The sequence below is a fragment of the Aquila chrysaetos genome, unplaced genomic scaffold, assembly GCF_900496995.4.
Source record: "Aquila chrysaetos chrysaetos unplaced genomic scaffold, bAquChr1.4, whole genome shotgun sequence".
In the NCBI taxonomy this organism is placed as follows: Eukaryota; Metazoa; Chordata; class Aves; order Accipitriformes; family Accipitridae; genus Aquila; species Aquila chrysaetos.
Window position 1 is genome coordinate 22273 of NW_024470431.1, and position 17796 is coordinate 40068.

General features: G+C 63.6%; 2 protein-coding genes across 2 annotated transcripts; one reads left to right on the forward strand and one right to left on the reverse strand.

Annotated features, from left to right (window-relative positions):
• Positions 1 to 454: 454 nt before the first annotated feature.
• Positions 455 to 3168, reverse strand: NDUFB11 (NADH:ubiquinone oxidoreductase subunit B11). The gene is given in 4 exon segments (XM_030007161.2): positions 455 to 1034; positions 2289 to 2419; positions 3000 to 3122; positions 3124 to 3168. Coding segments are annotated over 4 exon segments (423 nt in total). The 3' UTR covers positions 455 to 910.
• Positions 3169 to 3648: 480 nt separating this feature from the next.
• LOC115338547 (RNA-binding protein 10-like) lies at positions 3649 to 17236 on the forward strand. Its single transcript, XM_030007162.2, has 13 exons — positions 3649 to 3698; positions 4692 to 4719; positions 5172 to 5330; positions 5453 to 5638; positions 6665 to 6735; positions 9149 to 9222; positions 12443 to 12534; positions 13379 to 13441; positions 14761 to 14917; positions 15382 to 15546; positions 15784 to 15881; positions 16496 to 16596; positions 17012 to 17236. The coding sequence occupies exons 2-13, from the start codon at positions 4703 to 4705 to the stop codon at positions 17215 to 17217; spliced, it is 1389 nt and encodes a 462-aa protein (XP_029863022.1). The 5' UTR covers positions 3649 to 3698; positions 4692 to 4702; the 3' UTR covers positions 17218 to 17236.
• Positions 17237 to 17796: the final 560 nt, after the last annotated feature.

The window sequence follows — 17796 nt, forward strand, 5'->3', positions numbered from 1 at the left end:
GGAGTCATGGAGGCTACAGGGGGTCGGGGGGGGGGGCTTTAGGGGCCTATTGGGAGTCTTGGAGGCTATGGGGAACAATGGGGGGGGCTTTAGGACCACGGCGCTGTGTGGGGGCACGTGGCGTCGCTGCCTGATGACGTCACGGCGCCGCGGGGGCTGCTGGGAGATGTGGTCTGGGGGCGCTGGGAAAGGACCCTGGTGGTCCCAGTCCTGCCCCCCCCCCCCCAAAATAAAGGGGGGACCCAGGAGTCTAGGCACCACCCACCCCCAAAAGAAACCAGGACCCGGGCATCCAGGCACCCCCCCCCCCCCAAAAAAAAAGGGGAACACGGGCATCCAGCCCCCCCCCCCCAAAAAAGGGGAACAGGGGCATCCAGCCCCCCCCCCCCAAAAAAAAGGGGGGCCCAGGCATGCAGGCACCCCCCTTCCAAAGAAAAAAGAGAACCCAGGCGTCTGACTGAGCCCCAAGCACTTTATTAACAGACCCACAGTGGGGACCCCCCCCAAAAAAGGGGACCCAGGTGACCAGGTACCCCCCAGTCCACCCCCCAAAGAGGGACTCAGGGGTTCTGGCTGCCCCCCCCCCAAAAAAAAAAAGGGTCCAGGCATCCAGGAAGGAGCACCCAATTGATCACAGGGCACCCATGGGACCCTGGGGGGGGCACTTAGGGGGAACCCAGGTGTTCAGGTACCCCCCCCCCCGCAAAGAGGGACTTGGGGGTCCTGGCTGCCTCCCCTACCCCCCCAAAAAAAGGGAAATCTAGGCATCTTGCCCCCCCCCCCCAAAAAAAAAGGGGTCCCAGGTGTCCGGGAAGGAGCACCCAGTTGATCACGGGGGCACCCATGGGACCCTGGGGGGAGGGGGGGGCACTTAGGGGGGACCCAGGTGTTGGGGGGGGGGGGGGGTGTTTCACTCCGGGGGGGGCAGGGTGAGGCGGGCAGGGTCGTAGTAGTTGGGGTCCAGCAGCGGCAGCCCCCGACTCTCCCGCTCCCGGATCCGGAGCTCGGCCTCGCGCCGGGCCCATTGCTGCAGCCTGGGGGGGAGGGGTATGGGGGGGGGGGGGGTCAGGGACCCGGGTGTCCCTATAGCCCCCCCCCCCCAAGCCCCCCATAGGGCTCTATAGACCCTGAGATCCCCCCCGTGGCCTCCCACAGGCACCCTATAGATCTCTGTACATCCCTATAAAACCTTACAAATCTCTATAAACATCCTATAGCTACTACACGGATATTATGTAGTTTCCATATATATTTACATATTTTGATAAACATCTATACGTAGGTTTATATTTTCTATGGTTCCTATGTTCTGCTAGAGGTTCATGTAGATCTTCACGTGCTCCCCAGGAAGCTGCTATAGGTCTCTACATCTTCTCAAACGCTCCTATAGACCCCCCCAGTCCCCTTAGGAGCCCCCCCACCCTCTCATAGGTTTTTCTAGACCCCTATAGGACAGCTAGGGACTCTCTACAGGTTCTTACAATTTCTCACAGGTTCTTATAGATGCTCATATACTCTTTAGAAGCCTGCCATAGATGTCTGTATTTTTTCAGATTCCTATAGAGTCCGCGCCTAGTCGCCCCCCCCCACTCCCTCATAGGTTTCTATAGATGCGCCTAAGAGTCCTAGGGGCAGCCTATAGGCTCTTATATTGTTTCATAGGTTCCTATAGACCACCATATGCTGCCTGGCAGCATCCTATAGATCTCTAGATCTTCTCGAAGACCCCTGCAGAACCCCCCAGGGCCTCTAAGAGCCCCCTACATCCTCTCATAGGTTTCTATAGACTCTCATATACTCCCTAGGAGCTTCCTATAAGTTTCTACATCTTCCCAAAGACCTCTATAGACCCCCCAATGACCCTAGGAGCTCCCCCCCATAGGTTCCCATAGACCCCTCCAGGACTAGGAGTTCCCTATACACCCTACTATCCCCTCACAGGCCCCTACAGCCCCCCCCATCCGCTCATGTGCCCCTATAGACCCCCATACCCCCCCTCTAATCCCTTACAGGCCCCTACAGCCCCCTTCCCAAGGCCCCCCCACCCACTTATTGGCCCCTATAGACCCCCATAGCCCCCCCCTCTATCCCCTCACAGGCCCCTATAGCCCCCCCCATCCACTCATTGGCCCCTATGGACCCCCATCCCACCCCCATCCCCTCATAGGCCCCTGTAACCCTCTATAGAACCCTATAGGTGCTTTCCCAAGGTGTGTGGGAGGATCCCCTGGATACTGGGGGGGGTGCGTGTGTGACCCCCGGGTGTGTCCCCGTCCCCCCCCCCTCACCCGTAGTCAGGCAGGTAATGGAGGAAGACGGTGCCGAGGACGATGGCGACAGAGACGCCGGCGAAGAAAACCGCCCGCATGTTGAGGACGTCGGCGTCCGGGTCCGCCGAAAAGCCGTGGTAATCGGGGTTCTGCCGGGAAATGGGGTGCCTGGGTGCCCCCCCCCCCCCCCACCCCCAGGATCCCCTTTTCCCGCCTGTTACCTGCTGTAGGCCACGCCCCCAGCCAAAAGGCCACGCCCCCGAATAGCTTGGCTCCACCCCCTCTGCTCAGCCCCCACCTCTCCACTAACCACCACCCACAGCAGAGCCCGGTCCCTGCTAAGCCCCGCCCCCGAGGATCAGGCCACGCCCCCAGTCCATCCCACCCCCAAGCTCCACCCCGAAAACCTGGCTCCACCCCCAGCCACTAAGCCCCGCCCACAGGGCTCAGCCATTGGCATTCCCTGCCCCCACGCCAAGCCCCGCCCCTCCCAGAACACATTCCCCAAGCCCCGCCCCCAGTCAGCAAGCCCCGCCCCCGTGGGCCTCCAAGCCCCGCCCCAGGCCTTCTGCTTTGCCCCCCACAAGCCCCGCCCTACTCTCCCTCAGTCCCCGCCCCTCCCCAAGCCCCACCCCCTGCCCTTGACCCGCCCCGACTCCCAAGCTCTGCCCCGCAAGCCCCGCCCCCTCCTCTAGCCCCGCCCCCTCTCCCCTCGCAACCCTCGCCCACCTTCCTCTGGGCCACCGCCATTGGCTCCTCCTCGTGGGGATCCGCCCCCAGCGGCACCTGCGGTAGCGCCACGGCCCCCGGCGGTCCCGCCGAGCGGCCCCGCGTCCCGGCCCGCCATTGTCCTGACCCGCAGCGCCCGCAGCGCCCTCCCCACCGCTGCCGCCGCCATCTTCCCGACGGAATTCCCGCCCCGCCGCTTCTTGCCCCTTCCTCTCCCCCACCGCGTCCGGCCAATTAGAGAGCGCTGCCGCCGCGCTCTAACCAACCAACAGAGAGCGCTTGAACGGTGTCCCGCCTCCGTGAGGATGGCGCCACCTCCTCGCGCCGCGCAGCCAATCAGAGGCCGGCTCTGATACCTACGTCTCCCCCCCCAACCAACCGCCCTCCAAGAGTCCCGCCCCCTGCTGGCTCCTCGCGGGTGGCTCCGCCTCCCCGCGCGCCGTAGCCAATCAGAGGCCGCCGCCGGCGCGCTGGAGAGACGCCTCGTCCCCTCGTGGCTCCCTTCAGCGCCGGCACCGCCCCCCCCGGCGCGGCGCGCGGCGGCGGCCGACCAATGAAGTGGGTGACTGCGCGAATGGGCGGGCAGAGCGGCCAATGGGAGAGCGGCGAGGGCGGGCGCGGGTGCGCGGGGCGGGCCGGGCGAGGAGCGGCGCCGCCATTTGCTGGTCGGGAGCGGCGGCGGCGGAGCGGCGGGGAGAGGTCCGGGCCTACCGGGGAGGGGCGTGGGCCTAGACGGGAGGGGCGGGGCTTACCGGGGTGGGCGGGGCTTACCGGGGCCGGGCGGGGCTACCGGGGCCCTCGGAGCAGGCGGGGATTGGATAGATGGGGTGAGGGGGCGGGGTCCGGCTCTGGAGCCTGCCGGAGGGGGCGGGGCCTGGCAGGATGACGGGGCGGGGCGGAGTCTTGTATGCTAATGAGTGGGCGGGGCACGGCGGGGGTTCTCTTTGTTCCGTTGCCCACTGCTGGGGCAGGTCCCAGTGGCCCCCCAGTTCATCCCATTTCCCTCCCAGTGACCCCCCAGGGCCTCTCAGTATCCCCCAGTACTTCCCAGTTTGTCCCAGATCCTCCCAGTACCCCCACCAGTTCATCCCAGGCCCCCACCCAGTTAATCCCAGTCCCTTCCAGCAACCCCCCCAGGTCATCCCAGTCCCTCCCAGTGCCTCCCCGTTGCCCCACAATGCCTCCCAGTACCCCCCCCTAGTTGATACCAGCACCCTCCCAGATACTCCCCAGTACCTCCCAGTGCCCGCTGATCATCCCAGTCCCTCCCAGCACCCCCCAGTTGTGTCCAGTTTTGTGCTGGTCACCTCTAGTGCCTTCCCAGTTCATCCCAGTGTCTCCCAGTGCCCCCAGTTACCTCGCAGTGTTTCCCAGTACCACCACAGTTCATCCCACTCCTCTCCGGTGCCTTTATTACCCCGTGCAGTTCATCCCAGTGCTTCCTGTTAACCTGTAACTCATCCCAGTGCCCCGTCCCTTCATCCCAGTTCCCCCCCAGGTCATCCCAATCCCTCCCAACTGCTGCCCACTTGCCCCCCCAATACCTCTCAGTCCCTCCCAGTGCTGCCCAGTTGCCCCCCAGCACCCCCCCGTTCCTCCCAGTCCCTCCCAGTACCCCCAGCTGCCCCTTAGCCCCTCCCAGTCCCTCCCAGTTCCTCCCAGTCCCCCCCCAGTCACACTGTTTCCCCACAGGTACCAGCACCATGGAGTACGAACGCAGGTAGGGGGGATCCGGGGGGGCCCCAAAACTGGGGACCTGGGGGGGGATGACATTTGGGGACCCGTGTGGCAGGAGGGGACATTTAGGGACCCCCCCCAAGGGGGGAGGGGACATTTGGGAACCCCTGGGGGGGCACACATATTTTAGGGACCCCAAAGCGGGGGGGGGATGATACTGGGGACCCCCGAGGGAAGGGGACATTTGGGGGGACCCCCCAAGGGGGAAGGGGACATTTTGGGGACCCGGAGCGGACGGAGGGGGTGGGGCACACATTTTGGGGAACCCCAGGGGGGGGTGACAACACTGGGGACCCCTAAGGGGGGGGAGGGAACGTTGGAAGACCCCGTGGGGGCATTTTGGGGACCCCCAAGGAGGGGGAGGTCTTCTGGGGACCCCAGGGAGGGTGGGGGCCATTTGGGGACAACCCCTGACCCCCTTCCCATCCTGCAGGGGGGGGGTCGTGGGGACCGGACGGGGCGCTACGGTGGGGGCCCCTGCCCCCCCAGAAGAAGGCTCCCGCACCCAGCGGGATCACGATTATCGCGACATGGAACTATCGTGGCTACGGGGGCCCCCCCGAGGGGCCCCCCGCCCCTGGGACCCCCCCTCAGGTGGGTGCCGGATGCCGGGGTCCCTTCCTGGATACCTGGATCACCTCCAGGACGCCTTGGTCCCCCTCCCCCGCCACCTGACACCCCCCCCCCCCCCTTTTTGCCCCCCCCCCCCCCCTCAGGCCTCCTACGAGGGCTCAGAGCCCCCCCGGAAGCGGGACCCCGCCCCGGCCCCCCCGACATTGCCCTTCGGTGCCGATGGTGACTACCGGGACCAGGATTACCGTCCGGAAGCGGCTGAGGAGGAGCCGCGGGCCAGCACCATCGTCATGCTCCGTATGCTGCCCCAGGCCGCCACCGAAAATGACGTAAGCCACACCCCCTTTTTAAAAGTGGACTTGCCCCCCCCCTCAGTTAAGCCCCGCCTCTTCAGGGGGACGCTGGCCCTTTAAATCCCGCTGTTTACCTGCGGTGGTGTGCACTGAGTCTCCATCAGGGTGTCCCCTTAAGATTAGCCACGCCCCCTGTCTTGGCCACGCCCCCTTGGTTCGGCCACACCCCTCAGCTAAGCCCCGCCTCTCCAAGAGGCACACTGGCTCTTTAAATATGCCTGGACCAGCATCCACTCATTGTGAATCACTATTTGGAAGTTTAGCCACGCCCCCTAGGGTTGGCCACGCCCCTTGCCCCGACCACACCTCTTTTTTATTCGCCACACCCCGTCAGCTAAGCATCCCTTTGGGCGCGGCACTGGCCCTTTAAATCCCAACCCATGGTGGGCGGGGTCAAGCCTCTATAAAGTCTCTATGGGGAGGGTGAGGCACCGCCCCCTTTCCCTAGCCACACCCCCTTGGGTGGGGCCCCGCCCCTTTGGGAGGTACATGGTCACTTTAAAGCCCACCCCACCTCCCCAGCAGTCTGGGGAGCGTTAGGCCACGCCCTGGTTCCATGGCCACTCCCCCCTTCCCCAGACCACGCCCCCTTTGACCCCACCCCTTTGGCTCTGCACCTTCACGGTTCCTAATGGACAGACCCCGTCTTTCTCATGTGGCCACACCTCTTTGTCCTGACTACGCCCCCTTTCCTGCCAAGCCACACCCCCTTCTCCTTAGACCACGCCCCCTCACGGGTGCCCTCATCCCAGTTGCTGGCTCTCTGGGTCCCCCCTTGGGTGCCTGGGAGACATTTTGGGGGCTCTTGGGTGGGGGGGCGAGCGGATTTAGGGGTGTCCCAAGCCCCCAGGTCCCCCCCACCACGTATCTGTGGTCCCCCCCGGTATATCTGCGTCCCTCTCTTCAGATACCTGGGTCCCTTTTTGCGGATGCCCGGGTGCCCGTCCTGGGTACCTGGGTGCCACTAAATCGGGGTGTCCCATGTGTCCCCCCCACCCCCAGATCCGGGCGCAGCTGCAGGCGCAGGGGGTGCAGCCACCGTGAGGTGCGACTGATGCGGAACAAGTCTTCAGGTGAGCCGGGTCCCTTTTGGTGGGGGGGGTGGGGGCCACCCAAACCCCTGGGTCTCATTTTGGTGGTGATGGATGGGGGGGGGCACTCGGATGTCTAGGTCCCTTTTTGGGGTGATGGGGGGGCATGCTCGGGTGCTTGGGTTCCTTTTTGGGGGGCACCCCACCCACCTGGGTCTCTTGGGAAGGAAGTTGGGTCCGCCCCACCTTACTCACGCCGAGGAGCACCCAGGGGTGCTGGTTCCATTGCCAGGGGCACTCAGAGGTGCTGGTCCTCTCCCCAAGGTGCACCCAGGGGTGCTGTGCCAAACTCAGGTGGCACCAGGGGGGCTAGTCCTCACGTCAGGGCACCCAGGGGTGCCAGTCGCACGCTCAGGGGCACCTAGGGGCTGCTGTGCTAGATTTAGGTGGCACCCAGGGGTGGCTGTCCTCAGTTCAGGGGCCATCCAGGGCTGCTAGTGCTATCCATAGGAGCATCCAGGGGTGCTGCGCCCAACTCGGGGGGGCACCCAGGGATGCCTGTCACCTCTCCGGGGGCACCCAGGGGTGCTAGTCCCATCCCCAGGGAGCACCCAGGGGTGCTGTGCGAGACTTGGGGGGCACCCAGGGGTTGTCTGTCATCTCCCCAGGGGCACCCAGGGGTGCCAGTCTTGTCCCTACGGAGCACCCAGGGGTGCTGAGCCGGACTTGGGGGGCACATAGGGGTGCCCGTCCCATCTCTAGGAGCACCCAGGGGTGCTGGTCCTGTTCCACAGGGGCACCCAGGGGTGCCGGTCCCCTCCTGAGGAGCACCCAGGGGTGCTGGTCCTGTCCCCAGGGGCACCCAGGGGTGCCGGTCCTAGTTCTAGGGGCACCCAGGGGTGCTGGTCCTGTTTCTTGGGGGCACCCAGGGGTGCCCAACCCCTCCCTAGGAGCACCCAGGGGTGCTGTGCCATACCCAGGGGTACCCAGCGGTGCCAGAACCACACCGGGGGGCACCCAGGGGTGCCCGCGCCATCCCCAGGGAGCACCCAGGGGTGCTGTGGCCCTTCTCAGGAGCACCCAGGGGTGCCTATATCATGCACTGGGAGCACCCAGGGGTGCCTGGCACAGACCCAAGGGGCACCCAGGGGTGCCAGACCCGTAGTTGGGGACACCCAGAGGTGCCCACCCCCTGTCTAGGAGCACCCAGGGGTGCTGACCCATAGCAAAGGGGCACCCAGGGGTGCCAGTCCTGTCCCCGGGGGCACCCAGGGGTGCCCATTTCCTGCCCAAGGGGCACCCAGGGGTGCCAGTCCCTTTCCCAGGAGCACCCAGGGGTGCTAGTCCCATCCTCAGGGGCACCCAGGGGTGCTGATCCCACTGCCTGGAGGCACCCAGTGGTGCCCGTCTTCTGCCCAAGGGGCACCCAGGGGTGCTAGACCTGCGTCAGGCAGCACCCGGGGGTGTTGGTCCTGTCTCCAGGAGCACCCAGGGGTGTTGGTCCCCTCCCCAGGAGCACCCAGGGGTGCTGTGCCCTACCCAGAGAGCACCCATGGATGTCTATACCGTATCTAGAGGGTCCCAGAAACACCTATAGGAGCCCATAGCTTACTTAGGGCATCCCAGAGGGGTTCTAGGAGCACCCATGGGTGTCCATACCCAACCCAAGGGCTCTCAGGTGGGTTACAGGAAGACTCAAAGTGTCCATATCACACCTAAAGAATTCCAGAGGCACCCATGGGTGCCCATACCCCACCCCAATGGGTCTCAAGGGGGTCCCAGAAGCACCCAAGGGTGCTCATAACCAACCCAACGGGTCCTGGAGGTGTTCCAGGAGCACCCATGGGTGCCTGTACCCTATCCAGGGAGTCCAGGAGCAACTTGTGGGTGCCCATTCCCACTGCAGGGGGTCCTAGGTGCACCCAAGGGTGCCTGTACCACACCCCTGGGGGTCCCATGGGTGCCCATACCCAACCCAGGAATCCAAAGGGTGGCCATACCCACCCCAGAAGGTCCCAGGGGGGTCCCAGAAGCACCCGTGGGTGCTTATACCCCAGCCAGGGGGCATCCGTACTCTCTTCGGCAGGTCCTAGGAGCACCCATGGGTGCCTATGCCCAACCCAGGGGATTCCCAGTGGGCATCTATACCCTACTCAGGAGGGCCCCAGGAGCACCCGTGGGTACCTGTACCCTACCCAAAGGGTCCCAGGAGCACCCATGGGTGCTCACCCCCCACCCCAAGAGCTCCCAAAGGGTTCCTAGAGCACCCATGGGCGCTCACCCCCACCCCAAGAGCTCCCAAAGGGTTCCTAGGAGCACCCACAGGTGCCCATACCCAACCTAAACAATCCCAAGGGGCACCCATACCTTATATAGGGGAACCGGGGGCACCCACGGGTGCTCTCCCTGACTCCCACCCCCTCCCACCCCCCCCCCCCCCCCCGGCTCCTTCTAGGTCAGAGCCGCGGCTTCGCCTTCGTGGAGTTTAACCACGTCCAGGACGCGGCGCGGTGGATGGACGCCAACCAGGTCGCTGCGGGGACGCCTGGGTCCCTTCCGCGGTGGCGGTGGGGTGGGGGGGTGGGGTGGGGGGGGGGCGAAGGGTGGGGGTGACTATCCTGGGTGTTTGGGTCCCTCTTGGGAGGGGGGAAGAGCCACCCGGGTGCCTGGGGCCCTCGCCTGGGTGCCCACCCCGGACAACTGGGTCCTTCTCCCGGACCACTGGGCCTCATCCTGGCTGCCTGGGTGCCCTCCCAGATGTCTGGGTGCCCTCCCTGGACACTTGGCTGCCCACCCCGGACACCTGGGTGCCCTCGTGGACAACTGGGTGCTTCTCCGGGACACCCGGGTGCCCACCCTGGACGCCTCGGTTCCCTGTCCCAGGTGCCTGGGTCCCCTTTTTGTTCCTTGCGGCCGTGTAACCCTCGCGCGAGACCCTCGTGCGAGACCCTCGCGCACCCTCGTGCGAAACCTTCCTGTGAAACCTTGTGCACCCAAGTGCCACGCGTGACCCTTGTGGACCCATGTGTGACAGCCTTGCGTGAACTTCGTGTGTGAGTTGTGCCCCCTCGTGCAAGACCCTTGGGAGCTTTTGTGCCCCCTCGTGTGAGGATTGAGACCCTTGTGCAAACCCCTTGTGTGACTTGTGTAATCCCTTGTGTTACGAGATCCTTGTGCACTCTTGTGCGAGACCCTCGTGTGACCTCTTCTGCACTCTTGTGCGAGTGCTGTGAGGACCTTGTGCGCTTTCATGCGAGACCCTCGTGCAACCCTCGTGCAAGCCTTTCTATACTCTTAGGTGAAGCACCGATGCAAAATCCTTGTGCGAGACCCTTGTGTTGGACCCTTGTGTGATCCTCATGCACAACCCTCGTGCAAGCCCTTGTGCACCTTCAAGCGAGCGCCATGTGAGACCCTTGTGCCCCCTCGTGCAAGACCCATGTGTGGCCCTCGTGCAAGCCCTTGTGCACCCTCGTGCAAGTGCCACACGAGACCTTTGTGCGCTCTCGTGCGAGACCCTCGTGCACCCTGGTGTAAGCACCGGTGCAAGCCACGGGAGAGCCTTGTGAGAGCCCTCGTGCAAGCCCTGGTGCGAGCGCTGCGTGAGCCCTAGAACGAGCCTTGGTGTGAGTCTTTGTGCCCTCGTGTGAGCCCTCGTGCTCTGATGCCCCCTCATGTGAACCGTCGTGCGAGCCTGCTGGTGCCAGCCCTCATGTGAGCTTTTGTGCCCTCTTCTGTGAGCTCTGGTGCGAGCTCTGGTGCGAGCCCTTGTGCAAGCCCTTGTGCCCCCTCATGCAAGCCTTGGCGTGAGAGCTATGCGAGGGCGTGAGCCCTGGTGTCCCCTCGTACGAACCCTCGTGTAAGCCCTCCTGTGAGCCCTGGTGCAAGGGCCACGTGAGCCATCGTGCGCGTTCTCGTGCCCCGTGGTGAAAACCCTTGAGCGAGCTCTTGTGTCCCCTTGTGCAAGCCCTGGTGCAAGCCATCGTGTGAACAGCTGCGTGAGCCCTCGTGCGAGCCCCGCTGCGAGAGCCGTGTGACGCCCCGGTGCAAGAAATTGTGCAAGTTCTGGTGCGAGGCTTCGTGTCCTCTTGTGCGAGCCCTGCTGCAAGGCCCGTGCGAGGGGTGATGCGAGCCGTGGTGTGAGAGGTGGTGCGAGCTTTTGTGCCTTTCTGGTGCAAGCCTTCGTGCAAGCCCTCGTACCCCTTCGCGCAAACCTTGGTGCCCCCCTGGTATGAGCCCTGGTGCAAGGACCGTGTGAGAGTGGGTGTGAGCCCTGGTGCGAGGCCTCGTGCCCCCTGGTATGAACCCTGGTTCAAGCCCTTGTGCTCCCTCGTGCGAGTCCTGGTACCACTAGTTACGCCCACCTCTTGCAAGCTCTGGTGCGAGGCTTCATGTCCCCCGGTGCGAGCCGTGGTGCAAATCTTCGTGCAAGCTCTCGCGTCTCCTCGTGCACGCGTGGTGTGAGCCATCGTGTGAGCCCTGCTGCGATGGCTCTGCGAGCCCTGCTGCCTCCTGGTGCGAGCCCTGGTGCGAGGGGTGGTGCGAGCCCTGGTGGGAGATCTCATGTTCCCCTCGTGCAAGCCCTCACGTGACCTCTTGTGCCCTCCCCGCTATGAACTCTGGTTTCGGTGTGCTTCTGCTCCCTCGTGCGAGGCCTCGTGCCCCCTGGTGCAAGCCCTTGTGCAAACCTTCACGTGAGCCCTCGTGCCCACCTCGTGCGAGCCCCTCGTCCAAGTCTTGGTGCACCCGTTGTGCCCCCTTTTGCAAGCCCTGGTGCAAGCTCTTGTGTTTCCTCGTACAAGCCCTCGTGCAAGCCCTTGTATGAGTTGTCATGTCTCCTGCTGGGAGCCTTGGTGCGGCCCTTGTGAGCCCTCGTGCGAGCCCTTGTTCAAGCTGTCGCGGCCCTTCGTGTGAGCTCTGGTGTAAGGCCCTGTGCGAAGCCCTCGTGTCCTCCATTTTGTGAGCCCTGGTGCCCCCCGGTGCGAGCCCTCATGCTCGCTCGTGTGAGCCCTCGTGCAAACCCTTGTGCAAGCCCTGGTGCCCTCGGTATGAGTTCTGGCATAAGCCCTGGGGCGAGCCCTCGTGCTTCTCTTGTGCGAGCCCTCGTGCGAGGTCTCGTGTGAGCCCTGGTGCCCCCTGGTATGACATCTGGATTGAGCTCTCCGTGCAAGGCCCTCATGCGCCCTGGTGCAAACCTTAGTGCAAATGCTGGTGCCCCTTTGTGCAAACCCCTGTGCCCCCTCGCGCGACCCTTGTACGAGCCGCAGGTAGAGCCCTCGTGCGAGCTCCAGCGTGGTCCTGGTACCGCTATACGGGAGTGCTCGTGTCCCCTGGTGTGAGCTCTGGTGTAAACCCTGGTGCAAGCCTTCATGCCCCACTTGTACAAGCCCTCATGCCCCTCTCGTGCGAGCCCTCGTGCAAGGCCTTGTGCGAGCCCTGGTGCCCCCACGGTATGACGTCTGGATTGAACTACTCGTGCGAGCCCTCAAGCCTCCTGGTGCAAACCTTCGTGTGAACCCCAGTGGCCCCTCGTGCAAACCCCCGTGCCCCCTCGTGCAAGCCCTTGTATGAACTCCCAGTAGAGCCCTCGTGCGAGCTCCGGCGTGATCCCTGGTGCCCCTTCACGCGAGCCCTCGTGCGAGCCCTGGTGCCCCCTCGCGTGAGCTCTCCCACGAGGGCCGCGCGAGGATGGGTGTGAGCCCTCGTGCGAGCCCTCGTGCGAGCGCGTGTCCCCTCGCTTTCCCCCCAGCAGCAGGGGCTGAGCTTGGTTGGGGACAACGCGTCTCCCTCCACTACAGCGACCCCAAGCCCAAAATTAATGAGGACTGGCTCTGTGCCAAGGTGGGGGGCTTGGGGGGGATTTGGGGGGGTGTCCTGGGTGAGGTCTAGGGGGTTCTTGGGGGTCCCTGGGAACATCCTCAGGGGGTTATGGGGAGTTGGGGGGGGGGGTTTGGGGTTTCGGGGGGATTTATGGCGGTTCTGGTGGGGGTCTTGGAGCATTCTGGGGGGGTTTATGGGCGTCCTGGGGGCTCTTAGGAGGTTTTATGGGGGGGGGTCTAAGGGGGTTCTAGGGGAGTTTATGGGGGTCCAGGGGGGATTTATGGGGGTCCTGGGGGGTTCTAGGCAGTTCTGGAGGGGTTTATGGGGGTCTAAGGGGGGTCCTGGGGGGGTTTATGGGGTCTTGGGGGGGACTAAGGGGGCCGGGGGGGGTTTTATCTGGGTCTGGGGGGGTCAGGGGGCTCTGGGGGGTTCCTGGGGGGTCCTGGAGACTCTTGGGGGAGTCCTGGGGGAGGTTGAGGGGTCTATGGGGGGGTTAGGGGTCTTGGGGGGAACTGAGGCATCCTGGGGTGTGTACAGGGGGTCCTGGGATGGTTTGGGGGGGGTTTTGGGGGTCTTTGGGAGATCTTTATGGGGGTTATGGGGGGAGGTTAGGGGGTCTTGGGGGGGTCAGGGAGGGTTTATGGGGGTCCTGGGGGGGCTTATGGGGTCTTGGGGTTCCTGGGGGAGGTTAGGGGGTTTTATGGGGGGTTTCCTGTGGGTATTTGGGGGTCCTGGGGGATCTTGGGGGGGATTGGGGGGACCCTAGGGGAGTTTTGGGGGTCCTGGCAGAGGGGGACGGCGGTTCTGGGGGGTTGCAGCGGAGGATTTTGGGGTGTGACGGGGGGGTTTGTGGGGTGTCCGGCAGTGCGGGGTGCAGAACTTCAAACCGGCGGGAGAAAGTGCTTCAAGTGCGGTGTCCCCAAAGCCGGTGAGTCACCCCCAAAACCCTTTGATTTCACCACAAAATTTGGGTGCCCCCCCCCGACACACCAAAACCTCATTAGAGTTTCTTAAGCTGTCCCAAAACTACCTGTTTTCACCCCAAAACCGCCCTGGGGGTCCCCAAAACCAGCAGGGGATCCCCAAAAATGCTGATGGGAAAGGGGGAAGGAATTTGGGGGGTAAATGAGACTTGGGGGCTCGGTTAATGAATTGGGGGGCAGGGAATGGAAAATTTTGGGGTTCAACAGCACCATTTTTGGGATAGGACCCCCAAATTTGGTGGTTGAAGCATCAAATTTTGGAGTTCAACCCTGTTTGGGGTTTAACTACCCACTTTTGGGGTTCAGATGCCAAATTTTGGGGTTCAATCTCTGATCTTGGCATTTGTCTGCCAGGCTTGGGATTCAACCACCAAATTTTGGGGCTCAACCACGCAAATTTGGGGTTCAGCACAAAATTTGGAGGTTCAGCCACACAACGTCAGAATTCAGCTACCACATTTGGCGGTTCAACCACCCAGTTTTGGGGTTCAACCACCAGATTTGGGCGTTCAACCGCCCAAACTTGGTGATCAACCACCTGATTTTGGGGCTTGGCCACCAAACTTGGCCGTTCCACCACTAAATTTTGAGGTTTCAACCACCCAATTCTGAGTCTCAGCCACCAAATCTTGGGGTTCAGCAACCCAATTTTAGGGTTGGCCACCCAGTTTTGGGGTTTGGCTACCCAATTATGGCCTTCAGCCACTAGATTTTGGGGTTCAACCACTCAGTTCTTGAGTTGGCCACTAAATTTTGGTGTTCAACCACCAAATCTTGGGGTTCAACCACCCAATTTTGTGTTCAGTCACCGAATTTTGGGTTTAATGGGCCAATGTTGGGGGTTCAACCACCAACTTGGGGTTTTAATCACCAATTTGGGGGTTCAATCACCAGACTTTAGGGTTGAGCCACCCGATTTTTGGGTTGAGCCACCAGAATTTGGGGTTCAGCCACCCAATTTTGGGGTTCAATCAAGAATCTTGGGGGGTCAACTACCACCTTGGGGTTTAACCACTAGATTTTGGGGTTCAACCACCCAATTTTGGTTCAACCACCCAAATTTGGGGTTCAGCCAACAGATTTGGGTTTCAATGACCAGATTTTGGGATTCAACCACCAAATTTGAGGTTTATTCATCAATCTTGGGGTTCAAGCCACCAGACTTTTGGGTTGAGGCCACCAGATTTTGGGGTTCAACCACCCACCCCATTTGGGGGTTCAGCCACTGACCGTGGGGTACCGGGGGGTGTATTTTGGGGTGCAGAGGCGGAGCAGCGGGGCCCTGGGGGGCCACGGCCGGAACTGGTACCAGGTGGGGGGGGGCTGCTGCCCCTCCCCCAACCCTATGGCCCCACCCTGGGGGGGGCACCCAGTGGGACCCAAAGTGGGACCGAGCCCCGGAGCTGATAACGCCAACGACAGTGAGTTGGGGGGGGGAGTCTGGGGGGATTTGGGGGTGCCCTGGGGGGTTATGGGGGGGCTAAGGGGGGTGTTATGGGGGTCTTGGGGGGGTGTTGGGGTGTTTATGGGGGTCCTGGGTGGGGTTAGGGGGGTCTGGAGGGACTCAGGGAGGTCTTGGGGGGGGGCTAAGGGGTTTGTGGGGGGCATCAGGGGGGAATTTGGGGTGCTAAGGGGTTTGTGGGGGGGTTGGGAGGAATTTGGGGAGGCTAAGGGGTTTGTGGGGGGTCAGGGGGGAGTTGGGGGGGTCCCAGAGAGACTGAAAGAGAAGTTTAGGGAGTCCTGGTGGGGTGTTACGGGGGTCTTAGGGGGACACCCCCCCCACCCCCCCAGATACCCGAGCCTCTCCCAACCTGGGTGCCCCCTAACACTTGGGATGTCATGTGTGTCCCCCCACCAAATTTCTCCCCCCACCCCATTTCTCCAGCCATCATCTTGCGGAAACCTGCACCCCCAGAGCAGCCTGGGACTCCATCTTGGCTTGCCCTCGCCCCCTTCGCCGCCCTCTCGGCTGCCAACGTCCGCGTCATCAAAGACCGCCAGACCCCAACTCACCCGTGGCTTCGCCTTCGTCCAACTCGCCACCATCGTGGTGGGTGCCCCCCCCCCCCCCCCCCTTCATACCTGGGTGCCTTTTGGGAGTGGGGGGTGGGGGGGCAAACACCTGGGTGCTTCCTAAAACCTTGGGTCCCTGCTCGGGTCCGTTTTTTGGGTCACGTCTGGGTGTTTGGGTCCATGCTGGGGGGGTGGGGTTAACGGGGGTGCTTGGGTCCTTGGGGGGGTGCCCTCCCACCCTGACACCCGGGTCCGTCCGTCCCCCCCCCCGCAGGAGGCTTCCCAGCTGCTGCAGATGTTGCAGGCCCTGCACCCCCCCCTCCACATCGATGGCAAGAGCATCAACGTGGAGTTCGCCAAAGGGTCCAAGCGGTGAGGACACGCCCCCTCATCCTCTGGCCCCGCCCCCAAGCCTCAAGCCCCACCCCCCAAGCCATAGGCCCCACCCCACTTCCCTGAGGTCCCACCCCCCAGCATGCTTCAGCCTGTGGAACTCCCCCAAGGGGGGGCCTCAAGCCCCGCCCCCGGCCACAAGCCCCACCCCGGCCCTAAGCCCCCGCCCACAACCCCCATGCCATGCCCACGAGCCCTAAGGCCCGCCCCTGGTCCTGAGGTCCCACCCCCCAGCAAGCCTCAGCCCATGGAACACCTTTAGGGGTAATCTTAGGCCCGCCCCCCCAGCCCCACCCATGAACACTAGACCCCACCCACGAACACTAAGCCCCGCCCTATGTCTAGGCCCCGCCCCCAGAGAGCAAGTCACACAACAGCTGCTGCCCACCAAAGCTCTTAAGTCCTGCCCCAAGCCCCGCCCACATCACAGAAGCCCCACCCACCTGCCCCCACCCCGGGCCTCAGGCCCCGCCCACTGCCCCTAAGCCCCGCCCCCCACAGCCAAAGCCCTGACCCTTTAAGCCCCCACCCAACCTGGTGGCCTCCTGGCCCCGCCCCTGCGGCGAGGCCCCACCCCTGACCCCGCCCCCCAGGGAGGTGCAGGGGGCGGGGCCAGGGGAGGGCCCGCCCCGCGCCAGTGCCGCCTCCGTTGCTTCGACCGCCATCGCCGCCGCCCAATGGGCGCTCTCCCAGGTGGGCGTGGCTGCAGGGGGGGTGGGTCTTGAGGGGGCGGGGCTTCAGGGGTGTGCAATGGGGGAAGGGATGGGCACGTGAGGGTGAGGGTTGGGTGGGTGGAGCCTGTGGGGCGGGGCTAATGAAGGCTGGGGAGGGGCTTCAGGTGTGGGGCAGGGCTGGGGGCCCAGGGGCGGGGCTTGGAGTGGGTGGGTGGGGCTTTGGAATCTGGCAGAGGGGCTTTAAAGGAGGGGCGTGTTCCCAAGGGTGGGTGGGGCTTAGTGAATGGGGGCGGGGCTTGCTGGGGTGGGGCTTGGCAAGGGGCGTGGTTGCAGTTGGGCAGGGCTTGCAGTCTAGGGGTGTGGGAGGGGAGGGTGGGCGGGGCTTTCTAGATGAGGGGCAGTGTCCTGAATGTGGTCCCACCCCTTCCCATAGGCCCGCCCCAGGTGGAGAGACCACGTGGGCTGGGGGGGAGGAGCCTCCCAGTGACTTCAGCAGCTTCTACCAATCGGAGGAGACCTTCGCTGGCCCCACCCCTGCCCTCTATGGCTCCGCCTATCTCAAAGGTGCTGCGGCCCCGCCCCCTGGCCCCGCCCTGTCTGGCCCTGCCCCTGCCAAGGCTGATGGCCCCCGCCCCAGGTGAGTGCTTCCCTCCCTCCATGGGACCCAGGGACCCTATAGAAGGGACACATTCGGCCTCTGGGACACCCTATAGAAGGGACCCGGGTGCCCGGGGACCCCTGTAGGACAGACCTAGGGACCCTATAAAAGGGACCAAGGAGAGCGTATAGAAGGGACCCAGAGACCCTATAGAAGACCGCGGAACCCTATAGACAGGCCCCAGGGACCCTATAGAAGGGACCCAGGAAACCCTATAGACAGGCCCCAGGGACCCTATAGAAGGGACCCAGGAACCCTATAGACAGGCCCCAGGGACCCTATAGAAGAGACCCAGAGACCGTATAGGACCCAGGACCCTATAGACAGGCCGCGGGACCCTATAGAAGGGACCCAGGAGACCCTATAGACAGCCCAGGGACCCGATAGAGAGACCACGAGACCGTATAGAAGGAACCCAGGAACCCTATAGACAGGCCCAGGGACCCTATAGAAGGGACCCAGGAGACCCTATAGACAGGCCCCAGGGACCCAATAGAAGAGACCACGAGACCATATAGAAGGAACCCAGGAAACTATAGAAGGGCCGCAGGAACCCTATAGA